Source organism: Mobula hypostoma, chromosome 30, assembly GCF_963921235.1.
Source record: "Mobula hypostoma chromosome 30, sMobHyp1.1, whole genome shotgun sequence".
Lineage (NCBI taxonomy): Eukaryota > Metazoa > Chordata > Chondrichthyes > Myliobatiformes > Myliobatidae > Mobula > Mobula hypostoma.
Window position 1 is genome coordinate 6,663,182 of NC_086126.1, and position 21,088 is coordinate 6,684,269.

Sequence of the window (21,088 nt, forward strand, 5' to 3'; positions counted from 1 at the left end):
CGCCACCTCAATGCCTGCCCGAGTCGACGTTGAGATCTAATTCCACGCGGGTGGGAGAAAGACCCCGTGTGCGGTGACCCCTCCCGCGGCGCTGCCCCGATGGGGACGCCGGCCGAGGCCGGGAGGGGGGCTGGGGAGCCGAGTCCGGGGACGGGTTGCTGAGTTGGCAGAGCCGAGGGTGGGTGGGGGTGGAATCGCTGCGAGAGGCGGCAGCTGCCGGATTAAACGTGACGGGAAGCCGGGGCAAGTTGGCGTGCAGCTGGGGCGGGGAGGGAGCGAGAGAGAGAGACAAAGAGAGAGAGAGAGAGAGAAAGAGAAAGGAGGGGGAGGAGAGAGAGAGAGAGAGGAAAGGGGAGGGGACGGAGAGAGAGAGAGAGAGGAAAGGGGAGGGGACGGAGAGGGGGAAGGGAAAAGCGCGACAGAGAGAAGAAACAGCGAGCGTGGAAGGGGGAAGAGAGGACGATAAGGAAAGAGGAAGAAGAAAGAGAGATTAGGAAAACGACAGCAAGGAGAAGCGGAGCGTGTGCGCGGAAAGGGAGGGAGAGAGAGAGAGAAAGGAAGAGGAGTGTGTGAAGGAGAGAGAGAGAGAGACAAAGAGATCGGAAGGAGAGAGAGATCAGGAAGAGAGCGACACAAAGAGGTGAGGGAGGAGGAGGGGGACAGGGCCGAGGGCCGGGCTGGACCGGACGGAGCCCGCTCCACAGGCGGGAATGGCTGCGGTGGGCGCGCCGGACAGCAGCCCCCAGCCCCGGGTCTATTTCCAGGCGGTGAGCGGCGCCGAGGACCCGGAACCCCCCCAGAGGAAGCAGGGCAAGGTGACGGTGAAGTACGACCGGAGGGAGCTGAGGCGGCGCCTCAACCTGGAGGAGTGGATCATCGAGCAGCTCACCGTGCTGTACGACTGCGAGGTGGGCGAGAGGGCAGGGGAGGGACGGGGGGAGGGAGAGGGGGAGAGGGACGGGGACGGGGAGAAGAGAGGGAAGAAGGAGGGAAAGGAAAGGAGGAGAGGGAAGGTGATGGAGAGAAGAGAGGGAGGGAGGAAAAGGGAGAGGGGTAGGGAGGGAAAGCAGAGGGTGAGGGAGGGAAATGAACGGGGAGAGGGAAGGTGATGGAGAGAAGAGAGGGAGGGAGGGAAGGTGGAGAGAAGAGAGGGAGGGAGGAAAAGGGAGAGGGGTAGAGAGGGAAAGCAGAGGGTGAGGGAGGGAAAGGAGAGGGAAGGTGACGGGGAGAAGAGAGGGAGGGAGGGAAGGTAGAGAGAAGAGAGGGAGGGAGGTAAAGGGGTAGGGAAGGAAAGCAGAGGGTGAGGGAGGGAAATGAACGGGGAGAGGGAAGGTGATGGAGAGAAGAGAGGGAGGGATGAAAAGGGAGAGGGGTAGAGAGGGAAAGCAGAGGGTGAGGGAGGGAAAGGAAAGGGGAGAGGGAAGGTGATGGAGAGAAGAGAGGGAGGGAGGAAAAGGGAGAGGGGTAGAGAGGGAAAGCAGAGGGTGAGGGAGGGAAAGGAGAGGGAAGGTGACGGGGAGAAGAGAGGGAGGGAGGGAAGGTAGAGAGAAGAGAGGGAGGGAGGGAAAGGGGTAGGGAGGGAAAGCAGAGGGTGAGGGAGGGAAATGAACGGGGAGAGGGAAGGTGATGGAGAGAAGAGAGGGAGGGAGGAAAAGGGAGAGGGGTAGAGAGGGAAAGCAGAGGGTGAGGGAGGGAAAGGAAAGGGGAGAGGGAAGGTGATGGAGAGAAGAGAGGGAGGGAGGGAAGGTGGAGAGAAGAGAGGGAGGGAGGAAAAGGGAGAGGGGTAGAGAGGGAAAGCAGAGGGTGAGGGAGGGAAAGGAGAGGGAAGGTGACGGGGAGAAGAGAGGGAGGGAGGGAAGGTAGAGAGAAGAGAGGGAGGGAGGTAATGGGGTAGGGATGGAAAGCAGAGGGTGAGGGAGGGAAATGAACGGGGAGAGGGAAGGTGATGGAGAGAAGAGAGGGAGGGATGAAAAGGGAGAGGGGTAGAGAGGGAAAGCAGAGGGTGAGGGAGGGAAAGGAAAGGGGAGAGGGAAGGTGATGGAGAGAAGAGAGGGAGGGAGGAAAAGGGAGAGGGGTAGAGAGGGAAAGCAGAGGGTGAGGGAGGGAAAGGAGAGGGAAGGTGACGGGGAGAAGAGAGGGAGGGAGGGAAGGTAGAGAGAAGAGAGGGAGGGAGGGAAAGGGGTAGGGAGGGAAAGCAGAGGGTGAGGGAGGGAAATGAACGGGGAGAGGGAAGGTGATGGAGAGAAGAGAGGGAGGGAGGAAAAGGGAGAGGGGTAGAGAGGGAAAGCAGAGGGTGAGGGAGGGAAAGGAAAGGGGAGAGGGAAGGTGATGGAGAGAAGAGAGAGAGGGAGGGAAGGTGGAGAGAAGAGAGGGAGGGAGGAAAAGGGAGAGGGGTAGGGAAGGAAAGCAGAGAGTGAGGGAGGGAAAGGAGAGGGAGGGTGACGGGGAGAAGAGAGGGAGGGAGGGAACGTAGAGGGAAGAGAGGGAGGGAGGCAAAGGGGTAGGGAGGGAAAGCAGAGGGTGAGGGAGGGAAATGAACGGGGAGAGGGAAGGTGATGGAGAGAAGGGAGGGAGGTAAAGGGAGAGGGGTAGGTAGGGAAAGCGGAGGGTGAGGGAGGGAATGGAACGGGGAGAGGGAAGGTGATGGAGAGAAGAGAGGGGTAGGGAGGGAAAGCAGAGGGTGAGGGAGGGAAATGAACGGGGGAGAGGGAAGATGATGGAGAGAAGAGGGGGGGAGGGAGCGGAGAGGGGTAGGGAGGGAAAGTAGAGGGAAAGGAAAGGGGAGAGTGGAGGTGAGGGGGAGAAGAGAGGGGAAGGAAAAGGGGAGGGGAGAGAATGGCGGAATGGGAGAAGAGAGGGGAAGAGAGAGTGAGTGGACTGAGGGATGAAGGAGATAAAGAGGATAAGAGGAATATTGGAGGGGGTGAGGGAGAGGGGAAGGTGGACAAGTAGGATGAGGGCGAGGGAGTATGAGAGAGACGGGGTCACTAAGATGGACAGAGACAGAGTGGGAGAAGGGACAGAGGGTCAGGGTCCACGGGAAGTTGGAGGGGGACGGTAAGGGGCACGGGGAGGAGGGTGGGGAGACCCTCACGAGAACTGGATGTACCAGTGACAGAACCTGCTCCTCCCCCCGGGGGCTCTGGGCTGACCGCGCCTGGTGTGTGGGTGGGTGGGATCGGGGTGGATCCGGGCACTGACGGGAACGCGGAGGGGGGAATTTACCAGGAGGTTGCCGGGGCTTGAGGGCTTGAATTTGTAGGGAAGGGTGGAGTTGGGTCTTTATTCCCTGGAGCGCGGGAGAAGGAGGGAAGGTTTGACAGAGGGCTACAGCGTTGAGGAGGGGTGTAGGGTGGACGCAAGCAGACTTCATCCACTGAGGCTGGGGCGCGAGTGGAACTGGAGGTCACGGGTTAAGGGTGAAAGGTGAAATATTTAAGGGGAGCATGAGGGGGAGGGAATCTTCCTCACTCAGGGGGCGGTGAGAGTGTGGGGACGAGCTGCCCGCACATGTGGGCTCGACTTGAGCGTTCGGGAGAAGTTTGGACAGGGAGCACGGGTGGGAGGAGTGCGGTCCTTGCAGGCGGAGGGACGGGCTAGGCAGGACAAGATGGGCTGTAGGGACTGTGCCACCCTCCCCCCCCAGAGTCACTGCCCTCCAAAGGAAGCATCTTGCAATCTCAGTCCTAAATCCCTTGCCCTGTAACTTTGGACAGGGCAACCCCCAGCGGCCAGAGTAAACTTCCTACTCGTTTGCCCCGACCCGTTTATACTGAGATCCCTACAACACGTACGCAACGCTGGAGGAACTCTGAGGGTCTACAGCGAGGAATGAAGAGTTGACGTTTTGGGCTGAGACCCTTGGAGGAGTGGGTGGGTGGGGAGCCAAAATAGGAAGGTGTAAGGAGGGGGGTAGAAAAGTTCATGGGCCGGAGAAGAAGGAATCTGATAGGAGAGTGGCCCTGAGGAGAAAGGGGAGGAGGAGGAGGGGACCGGGTGTAAGAGGACAGAGTGGGGAATAAAAGATGGGGGGGGGGAATGATGGGAAGTTGGAGAAAAGTTGTGTTTGTGCCATTTGGTTGGAGGCTAAAGGGTCTCGGCCCGAAACGTCGACCGTTCACTCTTTTCCATAGACAGCCTGGCCCCTTGTGCATGTTGCTTGGATTTCTGGCATCTGCAGATTCTCTGCTTCTTTGTGGAGGGCGAGGAGTTGAACCAAGATCCCTTCTCCCTCCTCCCTAGTGAGGTTCGTGTCCACCCGCGATTTTCCGCCCATGTGTTCCCCGCAGGAGCGCCGTATCTGCACCCCACTGACGGAGTGAAGCCCCCGCCGGGTTCTGAGATCGCTGCCAGGCCTTTTGGCCCATCGAGGCCGTGCCGGCCGCTGCCCTCGACCGATCCCGATGTTCCCGTTAAATCCGGGACCCCTCGCCGATTCCCTCCCTCGCCCCCAGGTGCCAAGTTCACCCACCACACGTCATCCGGGAGAGGAGGGGGGCCCCCGCGCAGTCACAAGGACACGCACACGGCGGGGATCGAACCTGGGTCCCGGAACCTCCGGGCAACCAGACTCTGGGCGCTCGGTGGGAGGGGAGGGAGGGGATCGGGTTGAGAATTCGCCTTCCCCTCCCCAAGGGACTGAGAGGTTCCAACCCCATTCGGAAGAGACTTGGTATGTCACCAAAGATGAACTGGGGAGAGCATTCTGACCGACTGCATCACCATCTGATCTGCACAGGGCCGGAGTTGTGAACTTAGCCAGTTCCACCACTAGCTGCCCCACCATCAAAAGCCCATGTCATTTTGGAGGGGGGTACAGGAGCCTGAAGGCACAGACTCAACGATTCAGGAACAGCTCCTTCCCCTCTGCCTTCCTTCCGATTTCTAAACTCATAATCACCGTGCCTCACTCTTCAGCTCTCTGCGTGTCTCGGTGATCTTTTTTAAAACTTCTTCCCCGTAACTGGCGGTCATTTTCGATGTTCTCCCTGCGATCCCGTGGGGACCCCCCCCGGCTTCCAGGTGCTCCGGTCCCTCCCATGTCCCGACGATGTGTTGGAATCTGGGTTAGCGAGGGTGTTGGGAATGAGATGACATCGGTCCAGATGGGTGGTCAGGAGCAGGCAAACACTCGATGGGCCAAAGGGCTGTCACAGAGGCATCCTGTGGGTCCCAGAGAGCTCAGAGCCTGGGGAAGGGTTGAAAAGACACAGGGATGCATCATTCCCACAGAGAATTTGGGTGGAAAAATGTGAGTGAACTCTTTTTTAATATTTTCTTATTGTAACATATAGTATTTTTTATATATTGCACAGTACTGCTGTCACAAAACTACATATTTCACAATATTCGCCGATGGTAATAGACCAGACTAATTAAATTTCACCCCCCACCCCCCAAGCCTGCCTTATTCTGGCTTCCTCCCCCCTCCGTTCCCAGTCCTGAAGAAAGGTCTCGGACTGAAACCTCGACTGTTTATTCCTCTCCATGGATGCTGCCTGACCTGCTGCGTTCCTCCAGCGTTTTGTGTGTGTGTGTTGCTCTGGATTTCCAGCATCCGCAAAATCTCTTCCGCTTGAATTTGCCTGTTGGGATTTCGGGAGAGGAGGGGGTTGGAAGAGGGAGAAGGGTTGTGGGGGGGTGGTGGAAGGAGCCCGACTCCCGGGGTGTTCTGTTGGGGTGGGGAGCAGGGGGCCGGGGCGGGGAAGGGCGCCGGCAGCTGGGAGAACAGTCTCTCCCCTCCCCTCGGGAACGCCGGCAGCGTGCTCCGTGGGAGCGGTGTCGGAGATGGGAGCGGATCTCCCCACGGACAGAGTGGAGTTGTTTTTCTTGCTGGAAGACGGCGGCCGCAGTTGGCAGCGGGAGATCGAGATTAGCAGGGCGAGGTGTTTCGTGATACCAGGGCTGCATGCACGCACACACACACAGAGACACAAACATGTGTATGTTGACACCCACATGCCTGTACGGTTCTGGACATACAAAGACACGAGCATACTGTACACCCCAGCCAACAGCAAAACACATATATACACACACACACACACACACACACACACACACACACGGGGTGGGGGGGGGTGTTCGTACTCATGCCTGCCCTCCCCACAGACACTGGCACAAAGACGCAAGCCCACACCCAGGTGCTCCAGCACCAACACCCTCTTCCTCTGAGGCATTCCCTGAAGAGGAGGTCTCGCTTCCAATCCGGTTTTGTGGGTTTGAAGCCGGCTGATGTGGGAGACACGCATAGGACAGGGAGGGGCGGAGGAGAAGTTTCTGAAGCTTTTGTTTTTTAAAGTTTCGAAGTATCACTGCCGACAGAGGAGTAATGAGGCGTCTGTGGGTTTGAGGACCGCTCAGAAATCTTCCTTTACTTTATTGCTGCCAAACAATTGACGCTAGAGCGTACAATCATCACAGCAATATTTGATTCTGCGCTTCCCGCTCCCTGTCGTACAAATCAATAGTAAACAGTAAAAATTTAAATTATAAATCATAAATAGAAAATGGAAAGTAAGGTAGTGCAAAAAAAACCAAGAGGCAGGTCTGAATATTTGGAGGGTACAGCCCAGATCTGGATCAGGATCCGCTCAGCAGTCTTATCACAGTTGGAAAGAAGCTGTCCCCAAATCTGGCCGTACGAGTCTTCAAGCTCCTGAACCTTCTCCCGGAGGGAAGAGGGATGAAAAGTGTGTTGGCTGGGTGGGTCGTGTCCTTGATTATCCTGGCAGCACTGCTCCGACAGCGTGCGGTGTAAAGTGAGTCCAAGGACGGAAGATTGGTTTGTGTGAGGTGCTGGGCCGTGCTCACGATCTTCTGCAGCTTCTCCCGGTCTTGGACGGCGGAAGGGGAGGGGGGCAAGTCCTGGGTGATGAGGATCCCTAATGACGGACGCTGGCCCTTTTTTGAGGCTCCTCCTTGTGAAGATGCCCTCGATAATGGGGAGGACTGTGCTCGTGATGGTGCAAAAGACCCTCAGATCAACACACCCACACACAAACCAATCAGTCCCCTCTCTCAAATCTGTCAGGACCTTTTCTCAGCCCCGTACCCTGTGCCAGTCAGCATGAGGGGTGGGGGTGGTGTTATTCTGTGGGGAGATTTAGTGGCTGATTCCTCCCCCCCCCCCGATGCGTTTCTTGTGTGTGTCTGGGTGAGCATGTTTTTAATTCTCCCCCCTGCACAACCTGGGAAATCCCTCCCTCCCTGCAGGGGAAGAAGCAGGCCTCTTTCAACCCCAACTGGGGGCTGACGAACAGGGGGAGGTGAGTGCGTGTCTGTCTCCGATCCCCAGAAGGGCTTGCCGTTGCTGCCCGGACCGGATCTGAATCGGTCTGCAGCTGTCGGCTGGTTTTTAGTTGCTTCTAAATACAGCTGATGAGGAGGCACAGCCCTGTCTGTGGCCCACGGGGGAGGGGGTGGGGTGGGGGAGGGTGTTAAAGTCACTCAGGCCCTCCCCACCGCTCGGCAGGAAACACCCAGGCTTCATTCTGGCCTAGGCCTCAGGCCGAATTTGCCCCTTCATCCTTCCAGCCTCCCTCCTTTCCCCGACATCGCCTCAATTCCTGGGAATGCTTATCTGGCGCTCTGGAATCCTGGGAGTGATTTCAAAGCTGTTCTAGGCCTCCCACAGCTCCTATTAACTCAAATTCAAGATAAGGTAGCATAGCTCCGTGAAACTCTAGCCAGTTCGCACTGGGAGTATCGTGCTCATTTCTGGTCACCTCGTCATAGGAAAGGACATGGAAGCTTTCGGGAGGGCACGCAGGAGACGTCCCAGGACGCTGCCCGGATTGGGGAGCACGTTTCGCGAGGGGGGGAGCGCTGATTGAGGTTAAGGCGTGGAGTCTGAGAGCGAGGCAGCAGGGCTAGGAGTTTGTCGGGGTGTCAAAGGTCACGGGGAGAAGGCAGAAGGATGGGGTTGAGAGAGATGATAAATCGGCCATGATTTATGGCCCAGGCTGGTCCCAATTTCCTGCCTTCGGCCCACATCCCTCCAAACCCCTTCCTCGTCCCAACCTATGCAGGTACGCGACCTTGACACCAGAATACGTGGCCACACTTGCAGGCTGCACCCCTTCACCCCCCACCAGCACGTCCTTGTTGACGCAAATGCCGCACTGCACTCTTAAAGTGCCGTCGTACATGTGATAAGTGAACTCTAATCCTGAATTTTGAACCTTGTCCAAGTGTTTCTGAGATGAAAGTATTGTACGTTACCTCAGCCCCCTTTCACTGCCAGCTCAGTTCTTCGAGTACACTTTAAATTCCCCCCACCCAGGGGGAGAAAACTTACTGTCCTCCCTATCAATGGATCCCAGAATTTTAAACGCTCCCAAGGAACAAAGGCCTCGCCTGACCTCTAGTCCCGGCAACGTCCTCCTAAATCAACTCTGCGCCCTTCCCAGTTCGATCACGTTTCCATAACAACGCTGCCCGTAAGGAGTTTGTACGTTCTCCCCGTGACCGCGTGGATTTCCTCCGGGTGCTCCGGTTTCCTCCCACAGTCCGAAGACGTCCCGGTTGGTAGGTTAATTGGTCACTGTAAATTAGGCTGGGATTAAATCAGGGGCTGCTTGGCTGGAGTGGGCCTATTCTGCGATGTTTCTCGATAAATAAACAGGGAAATTTCGGGTTCGAGAGCCACGAGGTGAGGTCTATAAAGCTCTGGTGAGGCCCACACTTGGTCGGGGGCTTTGTTGGTGTTCGGAGGAGGCCGGGAGTTCTGGTTCTGGTCACCTCATTGTAGGAAGGACATGCATGCTTTTAGAGCAGGGCTTCCCAACCTGGTGTCGACGGACCCCTGGGTTAGTGGCAGGGGTCTGTGGCATTAAAAAAAAGAATTGGGAACTCCTGCTTTAGAGGGGGCGCAGAGGAGATTCACCAGGACGCTGCCTGGATGAGAGAGCGAGCCTCATGAGGAGAGGTTGGGCGAGCTGGAGCTTTTCTCTTTGGGGTGAAGGAGGATGAGAGGTGGATGAGATGATACGAGACACAGACCGAGTGGGCAGCCAGAGAGCTTTTCCCCAGGGTGGGAATGGCTAATAGGAGAGGGGAGATTCTGGGTGACCATGTTCCTCCACGGCCTGCAGCCCCCTCATTCTGAGGTTTTGAACTTTGAACCCCATGGTTCTTGGCACCCGTGCCCAAGGAGGAAGTCTTCCCCCTCCCCCCACCTGCATTTCACCTCAATGGTTTGATGTGCTTTAAACATATAATCTCCTCCCTCCTCATCACTCCTCTCTCCTGTTGTTCTTGTTCTGTAACCCCACTCTTTCCCATCTCCTTGCCCCATCCTCCTCCCCTCGTCCATCTTCCTCCTCCTCATCCACCTTCCTCCTTCCTTGTCCCTCTTCCTTCTCCTCTCCTCCATCCTTCTTCTTCCTCATCCCTCTTCCTCCTCCTCTCTACTCATCCATCTTCTTCCTTGTCCTCCCTTGTCCCTCTTCCTCCTCCTCTCCCCCTCCCCATCCATACCTCCTCCCCTCCTCCATCCTTCTTCTTCCTCGCCTCTCTTCCTCCTCCTCTCCACTCATCCATCTTCTTCCTCCTCCCTTGTCCATCTTGCTCCTCCCTCCTTCCTCTTCCTCCTCCTTTCCCCTCATCCCTCTTCCTCCTCCTCTCCCCACAAACCTCCTCTTCCTCTTCCCTCAAACCTCTTCCTCCTCCTCTCCACTCATCCATCTTCTTCCTCCCTCATTCCTCTTCCTCCTCCCTCATTCTCCTCCTCTCCCCACAAACCTCTTCCTCCTCTCCCATCATCCTCCTCCTACTCCCCTCATCTATCTTCCTCCTCCTCTTCCCTTGTTACTCTTCCTTCTCCTCCCCCTCCTCTCCCACCCTTGTCCTTGCCCACCCGTTCGTCCCTCCTTCCTCCCTCACCCCCCTTTCCTCCTGCCCCTCTCATCTGCCCGCATCAAGGCTGCTCCCCGCTCTCCACACTGGTGTTCCTGCTGTGCCAAGAGGCCGGTAGCAATCCCCGGGAGAGGGGTGTTTGTCTCTGCCCTCCGCGTGTGCTCGCAGTTCCGCCTGCCGGGCTGCGGTTGGCCTGGAGTTTTCCCAGATCGGATGTGCTGAAGGATGAAGCATTTCCTGTTTCTGTATTCCTGGCCGGCTGTGATTCGGGAAGTGGGTGGGAGGAGACTCGTCCTGTGTTTTGTCCTGAACTGCCAGGCCGAGGTAGGGGGTGGGGGAATGGGATCTTCCTGTTCTCCTCCAGTCTGTCAGCTGGCAAAACAGTAGGTCAAAGCCCGGGAGGGACGGTCTCCATACTCGGCCCTATGTCCTCTCCAGTTTACGCCGTGGTTAGCTGGGTGTTGTGGCCTGTGGGCGATCATGGTCCCCCATCAATCTTCAATCCGAGAAGTTCTCGCAAACTCTTCAAAACTTCCATCCCTTGATGTAACTCACGAAGGTCGTGCGCTGTCCACCCCCGACTTTTTCTTCCACCGGCTTTTCCCGTCTCTGCCAGACGTCAGAGCCTCCCTTTCCTCACTACGTGTCCCAGGAATTCCCGCTGCCGCTCCCTGACCGATGGGGTTGGCTCTCTCCTCAGCCCGGCAAGGATTAGTGGCAGGGTTCCTAGCTGGGTGGAGGAACAGAGGGATCTTGGGCCCCGTGCCCATCGCTCTCTCAAAGTTCTCTCGCAAGTTAGAAGGTTGGTTAAGAAGGCGTGTGGTGTGTTGGCCTTCATTAGCCGGGGATTGAGTTCAGGAGCCGTGAGGTAGTCTAGGCAGCTCTATAAAGCCCGGGTTGGACCACACTTTGAGTATCGTATCAGCTCTGGTTGCCTCATTGTAGGAAGGAAGTGTGAAGCATTAGGGTGGCCACAGAGGAGATTTATCAGGATAGATTAGAGAACGCGTCTAATTAGGAGAGGTTGGGCGAGCTGGGAGTGAAGGAGGGTGAGGGGTGACTTGATAAGAGGTGTATAAATGATAAGATGATAGGTCGAGTGGACAGTCAGAGACCTTTTTCTGGGGTGGAAATGGCAAAAATGAGGGGGCATAATTTTAAGGTGATTGGAGGAAAGTACAGTGGGTAGGGTGGGGGGGGGTGGTGTCAGAGGCTTTCACACAGAGAGTGGTGGGTGAGTGAAACGCCTTGCCAGGGAGAGACAGATGCATTAGGGACATCTAAGAGACCCAGGTAGGGACGACGTGGATGAAAGAAAAATGGAGGAGGGAAGGGCTTCATGTGGAGTATTAGTCAAGTCGCTTTTTATTGTCATTTCAACCATAAACTGCTGGTACAGAACACAGTAAAAATGAAACAGCATTCCTCCAGGACCATGGTGCTACCTGAAACAACACAAAACTACACTAGACTACATGAAACAACACAAAACTACACTAGACTACATGAAACAACACAAAACTACACTAGACTACATGAAGCAACACAGAACTACACTAGACTACGTGAAACAACACAAAACTACACTAGACTACATGAAGCAACACAGAACTACACTAGACTACGTGAAACAACACAAAACTACACTAGACTTCAGGCCTGCACAGGACTACATAAAGTGCACAAAACAGTGCAAGACAGTACAATAATTAATAAACAAGACAATCGGCACAGTAAAGGACAAATTACAATATAATAATAAATGATGTAAATGTAAACAATGTTTTAGCAGGAATTGAGAAAGAAATGAGCAAAAATTGCAAAGGGAGAGGAGTGGTGTTCAGTTGAGTGTGTGTGTGTAGGTTGGTGTCAGACTAGACTCTGGGTATTGAGGAGACTAATGGCTTGGGGGAAGAAACTGTTACACAGTCTGGTCGTGAGAGCCCTGAATGGTTCGGTACCTTTTGCCAGATGGCAGGAGGGAGAGGAGTGTTATTAGTGTGCAATTCTGGTCACTCCATTAAAGAAGGGATGTGAAGGGTGTAGAAGATGGTTCTTACGGTTCATATTCTACGTGGAGGTCGGTGACTAGTAGTGTTCCACAGGGATCTGTTCTGGGACCCTTCCTCTCTGTGATTTTTATAAATGACCTGGATGAGGAAGTAGAAGGGTGGGTTATTAAGTTTGCTGATGACACAAAGGTTGGGGGAGTTGTGGATAGTCTGGAGGGTTGTCAGAAGTTACAGCGGGACATCGATAGGATACAGAACTGGGCTGAGAAGTGGCAGATGGACTTCAACCCAAATAAGTGTGAAGTGGTTCATTTTGGTAGGGCAAATTTGAAGACAGAATATAATATTAATGGTAAGACTCTTGGCAGTGTGGAGGATCAGAGAGATCTTGGGGTCTATGTCCATAGGACACTCAAAGCTGCTGCTCAGCTTGACAGTGTTGTTAAGAAGGAGTATGGTGTGTTGGCATTCATCAGCCGTGGGATTGAGTTTAAGAGCCGTGAGGTAATGTTACAGCTATATAAGACCTTGGTCAGACCCCACTTGGAGTACTGTGCTCAGTTCTGGTCACCTCACTACAGGAAGGATGTGGATACTATAGAGAGAGTGGAGAGGAGATTTACAAGGATGTTGCCTGGATTGGGGAGCATGCCTAATGAGAATAGGTTGAGTGAACTTGGCCTTTTCTCCTTGGAGCAACGGAGGATGAGAGGTGACCTGATAGAGGTGTACAAGATGATGAGAGGCATTGATCGTGTGGATAGCCAGAGGCTTTTTCCCAGGGCTGAAATGCGAACACGAGGGGGAACGGTTTTAAGGTTCTTCGAAGTAGGTACAAGGGGATGTCAGAGATAAGTTTTTCACACAGAGAGTGGTGGGTGTGTGGAATGCATTGCCGGTGATGGTGGTGGAAGTGGATACAGTAGAGTCTTTTACGAGACTCTTAGATAGGTACATGGAGCTTAGTAAAATGGAGGGCTATGCAATAGGGAAATTCTGGGCAGTTTCTAGAGTAGGTTACATGGTCGGCACAACATTGTGGGCCGAAGGGCCTGTAGTGTGCTGTAGATTTCTATGTTCTGTTCTGTCTTTAAGCGGTTTACTGGGATGCTAAACAGGAGATTCTGCAGATGCTGGAAATCCAGAGTACTGCACAGAAAAAATGCTGGAGGAACTCTGCCTGACCTCCAGCATTTTGCGTGTGTTGCTTGGATTTCCAGCATCTGCAGATTTTCTCCTGCTTGTAACACACACAAGATGCTGGAGGAGCTCAGCAGGTCGGGCGACGTCTATGGAGAGGAATAAACAGTCAATGTTTCAGGCCAAGACCCTTCTCTCTGGATTAGAGGGCACTAGAACGGGAGGTTGGACAGACCTGGGGTTGTATTCCCCTGGAGCGTCAGAAGCTAAGGGGAGACCGGATTGTCCATTTGTAGCGTGCGGTGTCGTGTGACGCAGTCTGTCCGTGCCCATGATTGTTCTTGAGCAAGTTTTTCCAACAGAAGTGATTTGCCATCGCTGCCTTCTGGGCAGTGTCTTCACAAGACGGGTGACCCCCAGCCATTACCTTCAGAGATTTGTCTAGCCTAGTGTCAGTGGTCGCATAACCAGGACTTGTGATCTGCACTTGCCCCCATGGCTTCACAATTACCTCAATCCATGCGGGAGGGAAGGCTTAGATTGGTTCTAGATTGGGTTAACATGCTAGCACTGCCTCGTGGGCTGAAGGGCCTGTATTTTTTTTTTGCCGTAACGTTCCATGTTGTGTATTACTCCTTCCAGGAGGAATCCATCCCCGAGCTGGAGATCGACGTCGACGAGCTCCTGGACTTGGCCAGCGACGAGGAACGGGCCGCGAGGGTGAAGGTGAGGTGGGAAACCGTTTCCCGTCCGACCTCGCGCCGCGGGGGGGAGGAGAGAATGGGGACCCCGTTATTAGAACCTGCCGGTGGTGATACGGTAGAGTGCGAGATCGGTCGTGTTGTACTGAACCAACTAGGGCTGGGTTCGATTCCCGCCACTGCCTGCAAGGGGTTTGCACGTTTCCCACCCCGTGACCGCGTGGGTTTCCTCCGGGTGCTCCGGTTTCCTCCCACAGTCCAAAGACGTGCGGACGGGTTAGTGGTAATCGGTCACACGGGTGCGACTGGGCAGCATAGGTTCGCTGTATCTCAGAATAAAGTAATGGCCCACAATTCCCTTCTGCCTACACGTTGGCCACATCTTCCCGTGCTGCAGTTCACTTTACTGCTGCTCGTTAACCTACTCCAAGATCAATCTGACCCCTCCCTCCCACACAGCCCTCCATTTTTCCATCATCCATGTTTGTATCTCTTAAATGTCCCTAATGTACCTGGCTCTACCACCATCCCTGGCAGGGCGTTTTCACTGCCCCCCCCCCCATACTTTCCTCCAATCACCTCGAAATTATGCCCCCTTTTATTAGCCATTGATGTCCTGGGAAAAAGTCTCTGGCCGTCTACTCGATCTAAGCCTCTATCAAGTCGCCTTCGCTCCAAAGCGAAAAGCCCTCACTCTCTCAGCCTGTCCTCAGGACTCGCGCTCTCTAATCCAGGCAGCGTCCTGGTGAATCTCCTCTGCACCCTCTCTCTCTTAAAGCTGCCACGTCCTTCCCGTAATGAGGGGACCAGACATGAGCACAATACTCCAGGTGTGATCTCTGGGCACGTGGCCAAGTGGTTAAGGCATTGGACTAGTGATCTGAAGGTCGTGAGTTTGAGCCCCAGCGAGGGAACGTGTTGTGTCCTTGAGCAAGGCACTTAACCACACATTGCTCTGCAACGACACTGGTGCCAAGCTGTATGGGTCCTAATGCCCTTCCCTTGGACAACATCGGTGTCGTGGAGAGGGGAGACTTGCAGCATGGGCAACTGCCGGTCTTCCATACAACCTTGCCCAGGCCTGCACCCTGGAGAGTGAAGACTTTCCAGGCGCAGATCCATGGTCTCGCAAGACTAACAGATCTGACCAGAGATTTATAGCGCTGCAATACAGTTGGAGGGTTCAGAGGAGATTCACAAGGATGATTCCGGGAATGAAAGGGTTATCGTATGAGGAACGTTTGATGGCTCTGGGTCTGTACTCGCTGGAATTCAGAAGGTTGAGGGGGGAATCCCATTGAAACCTTTCGAATGTTGAAAGGCCTAAACAGAATAGATGTGGGAATGATGTTTCCCATGGTGGGGGAGTCTAGGACAAGAGGGCACAGCCTCAGGATAGAGGGGCGTCCTTTTAAAATAGATGCGGAGAAATTTCTTTAGCCAAAGGGTGGTGAATTTGTGGAATTTGTTGCCACATGCAGCTGTGGAGGCCAGGTCGTTGGGTGTATTTAAAGCAGAGATTGATAGGTTCTTGATTGGACATGGCATCAAAGGTTACAGGGAGAAGGCCGGGAGCTGGGGTTGAGGAGGAGATAGAAAAAAATGGATCAGCCATGATTGAATGACGGAGTGGACTCGATGGGCCGGATGGCCTAGTTCTGTGCCTGTGTCTTATGGTCTAACATTACCCCATGACTCCTGAAGTGTAATCCCTGCCCAGCTTACGTGCCTGTCTAGGAGACCCTTAAACACCTCTATTGTATCTACTTCAGTCTCTTCCCGGCAGACCATACCCACCCGCTGCTTAAAATAACACGTGTCCCGCACGTCACCTTTGTACGGACACCTTCCCCCACACACCGTAAAACAGAGATGAGGAGGAATCTGTGGAGGCCAAGTCATTGGCTGTACCTAAAGCGGAGGTCGATGGGTTCCTGACTAGTCCGTAGGTTTTCGTAAATAAATTGGCAGACGCGTTTTCAGTTTAAGAACAGCCTTGAAGTAGGTACAGTGGAGATGTCAGGGGTAAGTTAATGCAGAGAGTGGTGAGTGTGTGGAATGGGCTGACAGTGACGGTGATGGAGTTGGATACGATAGGGTCTTCTAAGACCTTCATGGACAGGTACATGAAGCTCAGAAAAATAGAGGGCTATGGGTAACCCTAGGTAATTTCTAAGGTAAGGACATGTTTGGCACAGCACTGTGGGCTGAAGGGCCTGTATTGTGCTGTAGGTTTTCTGTGTTTCTAACCGGCTTTATTGCCCACCAAACACAGAACATAAAGCAGAGTAGAAACCATCGCGTCAGGCCAGCCTCTTGAAATGACCTCCCAACTCAGTGTGGGTGGTTGTGAATTATGCAACACACATAAACGTTGCTGGTGAACGCAGCAGGCCAGGCAGCATCTCTAGGAAGAGGTACAGTCGACGTTTCAGGCCGAGACCCTTCGTCAGGACTAACTGAAGGAAGAGCTAGTAAGAGATTTGAAAGTTGGAGGGGGAGGGGGAGATCCAAAATGATAGGAGAAGACAGGAGGGGAAGGGATGGAGCCAAGAGCTGGACAGGTGATCGGCAAAAGGGATATGAGAGGATCGTGGGACAGGAGGCCCAGGGAGAAAGGAAAGGGGGGGGAACCCAGAGGATGGGCAAGGGGTATAGTGAGAGGGACAGAGGGAGAAAAAGGAGAGAGAGAGAAATAACGTGTGTATAAAAATAAATAACAGATGGGGTACGAGGGGGAGGTGGGGCATTAGCGGAAGTTAGAGAAGTCGATGTTCATGCCATCAGGTTGGAGGCTACCCAGATGGAATATAAGGTGTTGTTCCTCCAACCTGAGTGTGGCTTCATCTTCACAGTAGAGGAGGCCGTGGATAGACATATCAGAATGGGAATGTTGTGAATTATGCGTGTGTTTCTGCCCCACGCGGCGAAGGTCACGGGGAGAAGGCAGGAGAATGGAGTTGAGAGGGAAAATAGATTGGCCATGATCAAATAAACCAGCAGATTCAAATGGCCTAATTCTACTCCTCTCTCTCACGATCTAATGCAGACATTTTGACCCTGGCTGCCTGCGCCATCTGCACCTCTCTCATCTTATACGCTTCCAGCAGATCTCCCCTCATCCTCCGCGCTCCAGAGAGGACAATTTGCCCAAACGCTCCCTGCGACAGGTGCCATCCAATCCGGGCAGCGCTCCAGTGAACCTCTCCTGTGTCCTCTCTGAAGCCCCCGCCCCACAGAGGGGCGACCGGGCCTGAGCCCAGTTCTCCTGGCGTGCCCCGGCCGGGGATTTGCACGGTTTGTGGCGTAAACAACCCGCTTCCTGACCTCAGCGCCCCATCCAACGAGGGAGAGGATGCCGCCTGCTCTCTCTGCTGCCCTGTCGACTTCTGCAGCCGTGGGCCTGGGCTCCAAGGGCCCCTCAGGCTAGAGGCCCCTCGGCCCGAGACGTGCCGGGGAGTACGTTAGACCAATTGCTGGAAACGGCCCCCGTGTGCGTGGACAAGCAGCACTTGGGGGGGGCGGGGGGAGGGCGAGGGAAGACCCCCCCCTCTCTGGTGTCCCACTAAGTCCCTGCACCCCCCCAACCCTCCACCGCTGTCCAAGCTGTAACTAATACTTGCTCTCGTCCTCCCCCCACACACAGGATCTCCTGATCGACTGTTACAAGCCTACTGACGTGAGTACTTTCTGGCGGAATGAGTGACCGGTGTCGAAATGGGAGGGGGTGCAGGGTGGGGGGAGTGCTAGCAGATAGATAATGTCTGGGATCCTTCCCAAACCCCCACCCTCCCTAATCCCTCTTCCCCTCCTGCCCTCCGCACATCCTCTCCCTTCCCCGTTCCTACCCACCTCCTTCCCTTCCCCCACGACACGGCACATAACGAGCGAACGAGTGTGTTGTGGCAGGGTGGGGGTAGAAACTGGCAGGGGAGAGGACGATCGTGGGGAGGAATGACACGGGAATCAGTGTCAACGTGCAGTTCTGCAGATACTGGACATCCAGAGCGACACACACTCACACAGACACAAAACGCTGGAGGATCTCGGCAGGTCAGGCAGCGTCTGTGGAGAGGAATGAACAGCCGACATCTCGGGCCAGGCCCTGACGAAGGGTCTCGATCTTGAAGCTCTTTATTCCTCCCCTGGAGCTGCTGCCCGGCCTGCTGAGCTCCCCCAGCATTTCGTAAGCAGGTAGCCCAGGGCTTGCTCCCGTGCCCTCTGCCCCCAGAGCGGAGAGATTTGGGTCTCAGGTTAAGCGAAAGACCCCCACCCTCCCAGCCCCCCCTGGTTTTGGACTCTCCCACAGGAGAAGTCATTCCTTCCAGGCAGCTATCCCACAGAAGTCCCTCCGGATCCCGGAGAGATCCGCAGTCTTTCGTCGGAGTTCTCCTGAAGGGATGAGGACTCTGGGAGGGGGCCGCTCCTCGGGACGAGGTCTGGCAGTATATCCGAAGCGAGAGAGAACAGAGCTTGTACTGAGATGCAGGGAGGTCTGAGGATCGGTAGGCCGAGGAGAGGGAGAGACATCCCCCGCCCTCACCCCCACCACCCTGTAACCGGAGGGTCGGGCCCTGGAGGTGGAAGCTGTTCCTGGGGTCAGGGGGACAGCAGGAATAGCAGATCACAGCGGAGTGGAGAGGTCAAGCGAGGAAAGAGGGCCTTTGGCCTACTGAGGCCTTGCTGGTCATCTGCTCGTTTCCGTCTCCCCTCTTACCACCAGTTTCGCCAGAGTCCAGCCCTCAGGCGCACACCAGAGGGTCCTTGGCACGTGGGAGGTCACAGGCAGAATTTGCAGACTACACACACACACACACTGGAGGATTGGTCTCTCTCTCTCTCTCATACTGAAGGATGGGTCCCTGTCTCTCTCTTTCTCACACACACACACACACACACTGAGGGATGGCTGACATCCCACCTCTCCCGGAAGTTCCGGGAGTCTCCCGCATATTAATAGTGGCTCCCTGATGCCCGCAAATTATATACAATATCCCGGAAGTCAATTTGTTTGAGAGTGAATGAGAGAAAAGCAAGAGAGAGCGCGAGAGCGACGAGAGAGAGTACGCGCGCCAGAGAGAAAGCGAGTGCGCGAGCGAGAAAGGAAATGAGAGAGAGAGAGCGTGTGAGAGAGAGAGAGAGAGCACGCATTGCAGAGTGTTCCAAAAAATATATAAAACGTACGTCACCCCAGACTACACTAAAGTGTACCCCTGCCTAATAGGGGTCAAAAGTAATGACAGTGTTGCTCGCTGCACTGTTTGCAACAGTGACTTTTCTATTGCCCATGGTGGGTTAAGACTGTAAATGACATGTTGAGGTGAGTTTAACAGGTGTCATTCGTTCATTAGCAAAGCTAACGTTATTTAAACTAGTTGGCGAGCTGCTCAGGAGCTACTCTATTGCAGACATCCCACCTCTCCCGGAAGTCTCCCACAAATTGATGGTGCTACCTTCCTGAAATGAGATTTTGCAGGGTGGGGTGTCTGGGATGGGTCTCTCTCTCTCTCTCACACACGCAGCACTGATGGTCAAGGATCGAACCCAGGTCTCCAGATCTATCAGGCAGTGGCTCCATCCCCTGTTCCAGCCTCAGATGGACTGTGGAAAAAGCCTACAAGTTGGGAGTGTTTCCTGTAAAATTAGATTACGGTGGGTGGGTGGGAGCGGTTTGGTACGGGACCTGTGAAGTGGGAAGGATTCCAGCGATTCCCGTTAATGGATAGGCGGGTCTGCTGACTGCAAGGGGGAGCTGGACATGGCAAACAATTGGAGAAGTTTGGAGGGGTGTGGGTGAAAGGCCTCGTTGGTTTCCAGGACGGGATGGGTGGCTGTTGGTGTTCGCTTGGGAGCTATCTCTGTCTGACCTCTTCCTCTCTCTCTCTCTCTCCCCTCCCCCCAGGAATTTGTGAAGGAACTTCTCAGCCGAATCCAGGGCATGCAGAAATTCAACACACCCCAAAAATACAGCCCCCACCAGCCGAAGTGAAGATGGGGTGGGAGGGGGCGGGTTCAGGGGTGTGCTAGGGAACTTGAGGTGGGACGGATTGGGGGTACAGGTTAGGGAGGAGGGTTTTGGAGGGTGAGGTACGGGTGGTGGGAGGCAGGCATGAAGGCCTCAGGACTGGGTTGCCAAGGCAACGGTTGAGGGGGCTGGTGGGATCTCTGTATTCTCCCCCCACCACCTACCCCACCCAGGGGAAGATTAGGGAGGTCGTTGTTTCTGCCGCCAATTCAGTGCCCCCTGTTAATGCCTGGAGGTTTTATTTTTGCTGTAATTAATTTTATTAACGTGTAAACTGGTGGGTTTTTTTTATATATGAAACGGAATTAAAAACAAAAGCTTTACTTTAAAAAAAAAGGAAGCGAAATTGGGAGCCGGATTTCCTTTGCTCTGACAATGTGTCTTTTTGGGGTCAGGGAGGTGGGAACGGGACCGGAGGCTACACTGGGTCAAGTTGGGCCAATGAAAGAGAAAGGGGAGGCCTGGGGGCCTAGATACCCTGGGGTAGGCCCAGGATTAGGGGCCCAAACAACCCAAAATTCTACAGTGGGTGGATGTCTGTGGTACAACCCTGCGACCTCAGGACAGGCTAGGGGTTAAGGTCCCACGCCTCTCCCAAAGGCCCTAGGCTTCATCTTCAGCCTGACCCGTAGTTTTACCCCTACCCTCCCTTAATCCAGCACCTCTGATGTCTGGGATATAAACCTCAGAACCTCAAGTTGGCAGAGGACCCAAATGCCCTGAGACCCCTGGGAGGGCCAAGCCCTGTGTGTCGAGAGGGAGGGAGAGAGTAAACGGGGGCAGGGGAGAGGGGACAGGATAGAATGGGGAGGGTGTGGGGTGGAGAGGGGGGGAGTGGGTGGTGGGGGAGAGGTTATTAGAGGAGAAAAAGTGAGAGGGCCGGCGGCAGACCAGAGGGGGCTGGACGAGGGAGGGAGGAGGAGGCGGACGAGGGAGGGAGGGGTGAGGTGGCGGACGAGAGAGGGAGGGGGAGGGGGCGGACGAGGGAGGGGGAGGAGGCGGACGAGGGAGAGAGGGGGAGGAGGCGGATGAGAGAAGGAGGGGGGAGGTGGACAAGGGAGGGAGGGGAGGAGGCGGACGAGGGAGGGAGGGAGGAGGTGGACGAGAGGGGAGGAGGATGTTGATGAGAGAGGGCTAGGGGGTAGAGGGGAGCTAGGGCAGGGATTTCAGGGGTGGGGGACTGAGGAGGACGTGTGTGACACTCAGCCTGCGTGTCGAACCTTCCCCAGGCCTGTGAACAGAAAGCCGTGGGAAGAGGGACAGGGTGGGGGGGGGGGGATCACAGGCACTCGGGACAGGAGATGGAATGAAGCCCGTAGCCAGGGTGCTGTCTTTATCCTCCCCCCCCCCGC

The 21,088-nt window shown here is 55.0% G+C and overlaps 1 protein-coding gene across 1 annotated transcript; it reads left to right on the top strand.

Annotated features, from left to right (window-relative positions):
- Positions 1–386: 386 nt before the first annotated feature.
- On the top strand, positions 387–20,376 carry ppp1r14bb (protein phosphatase 1, regulatory (inhibitor) subunit 14Bb). Its single transcript, XM_063036172.1, has 4 exons — positions 387–908; positions 13,653–13,736; positions 17,358–17,390; positions 19,614–20,376. Exons 1-4 carry the CDS (start codon positions 711–713, stop codon positions 19,698–19,700), a joined length of 402 nt encoding a protein of 133 aa, XP_062892242.1. The 5' UTR covers positions 387–710; the 3' UTR covers positions 19,701–20,376.
- Positions 20,377–21,088: the final 712 nt, after the last annotated feature.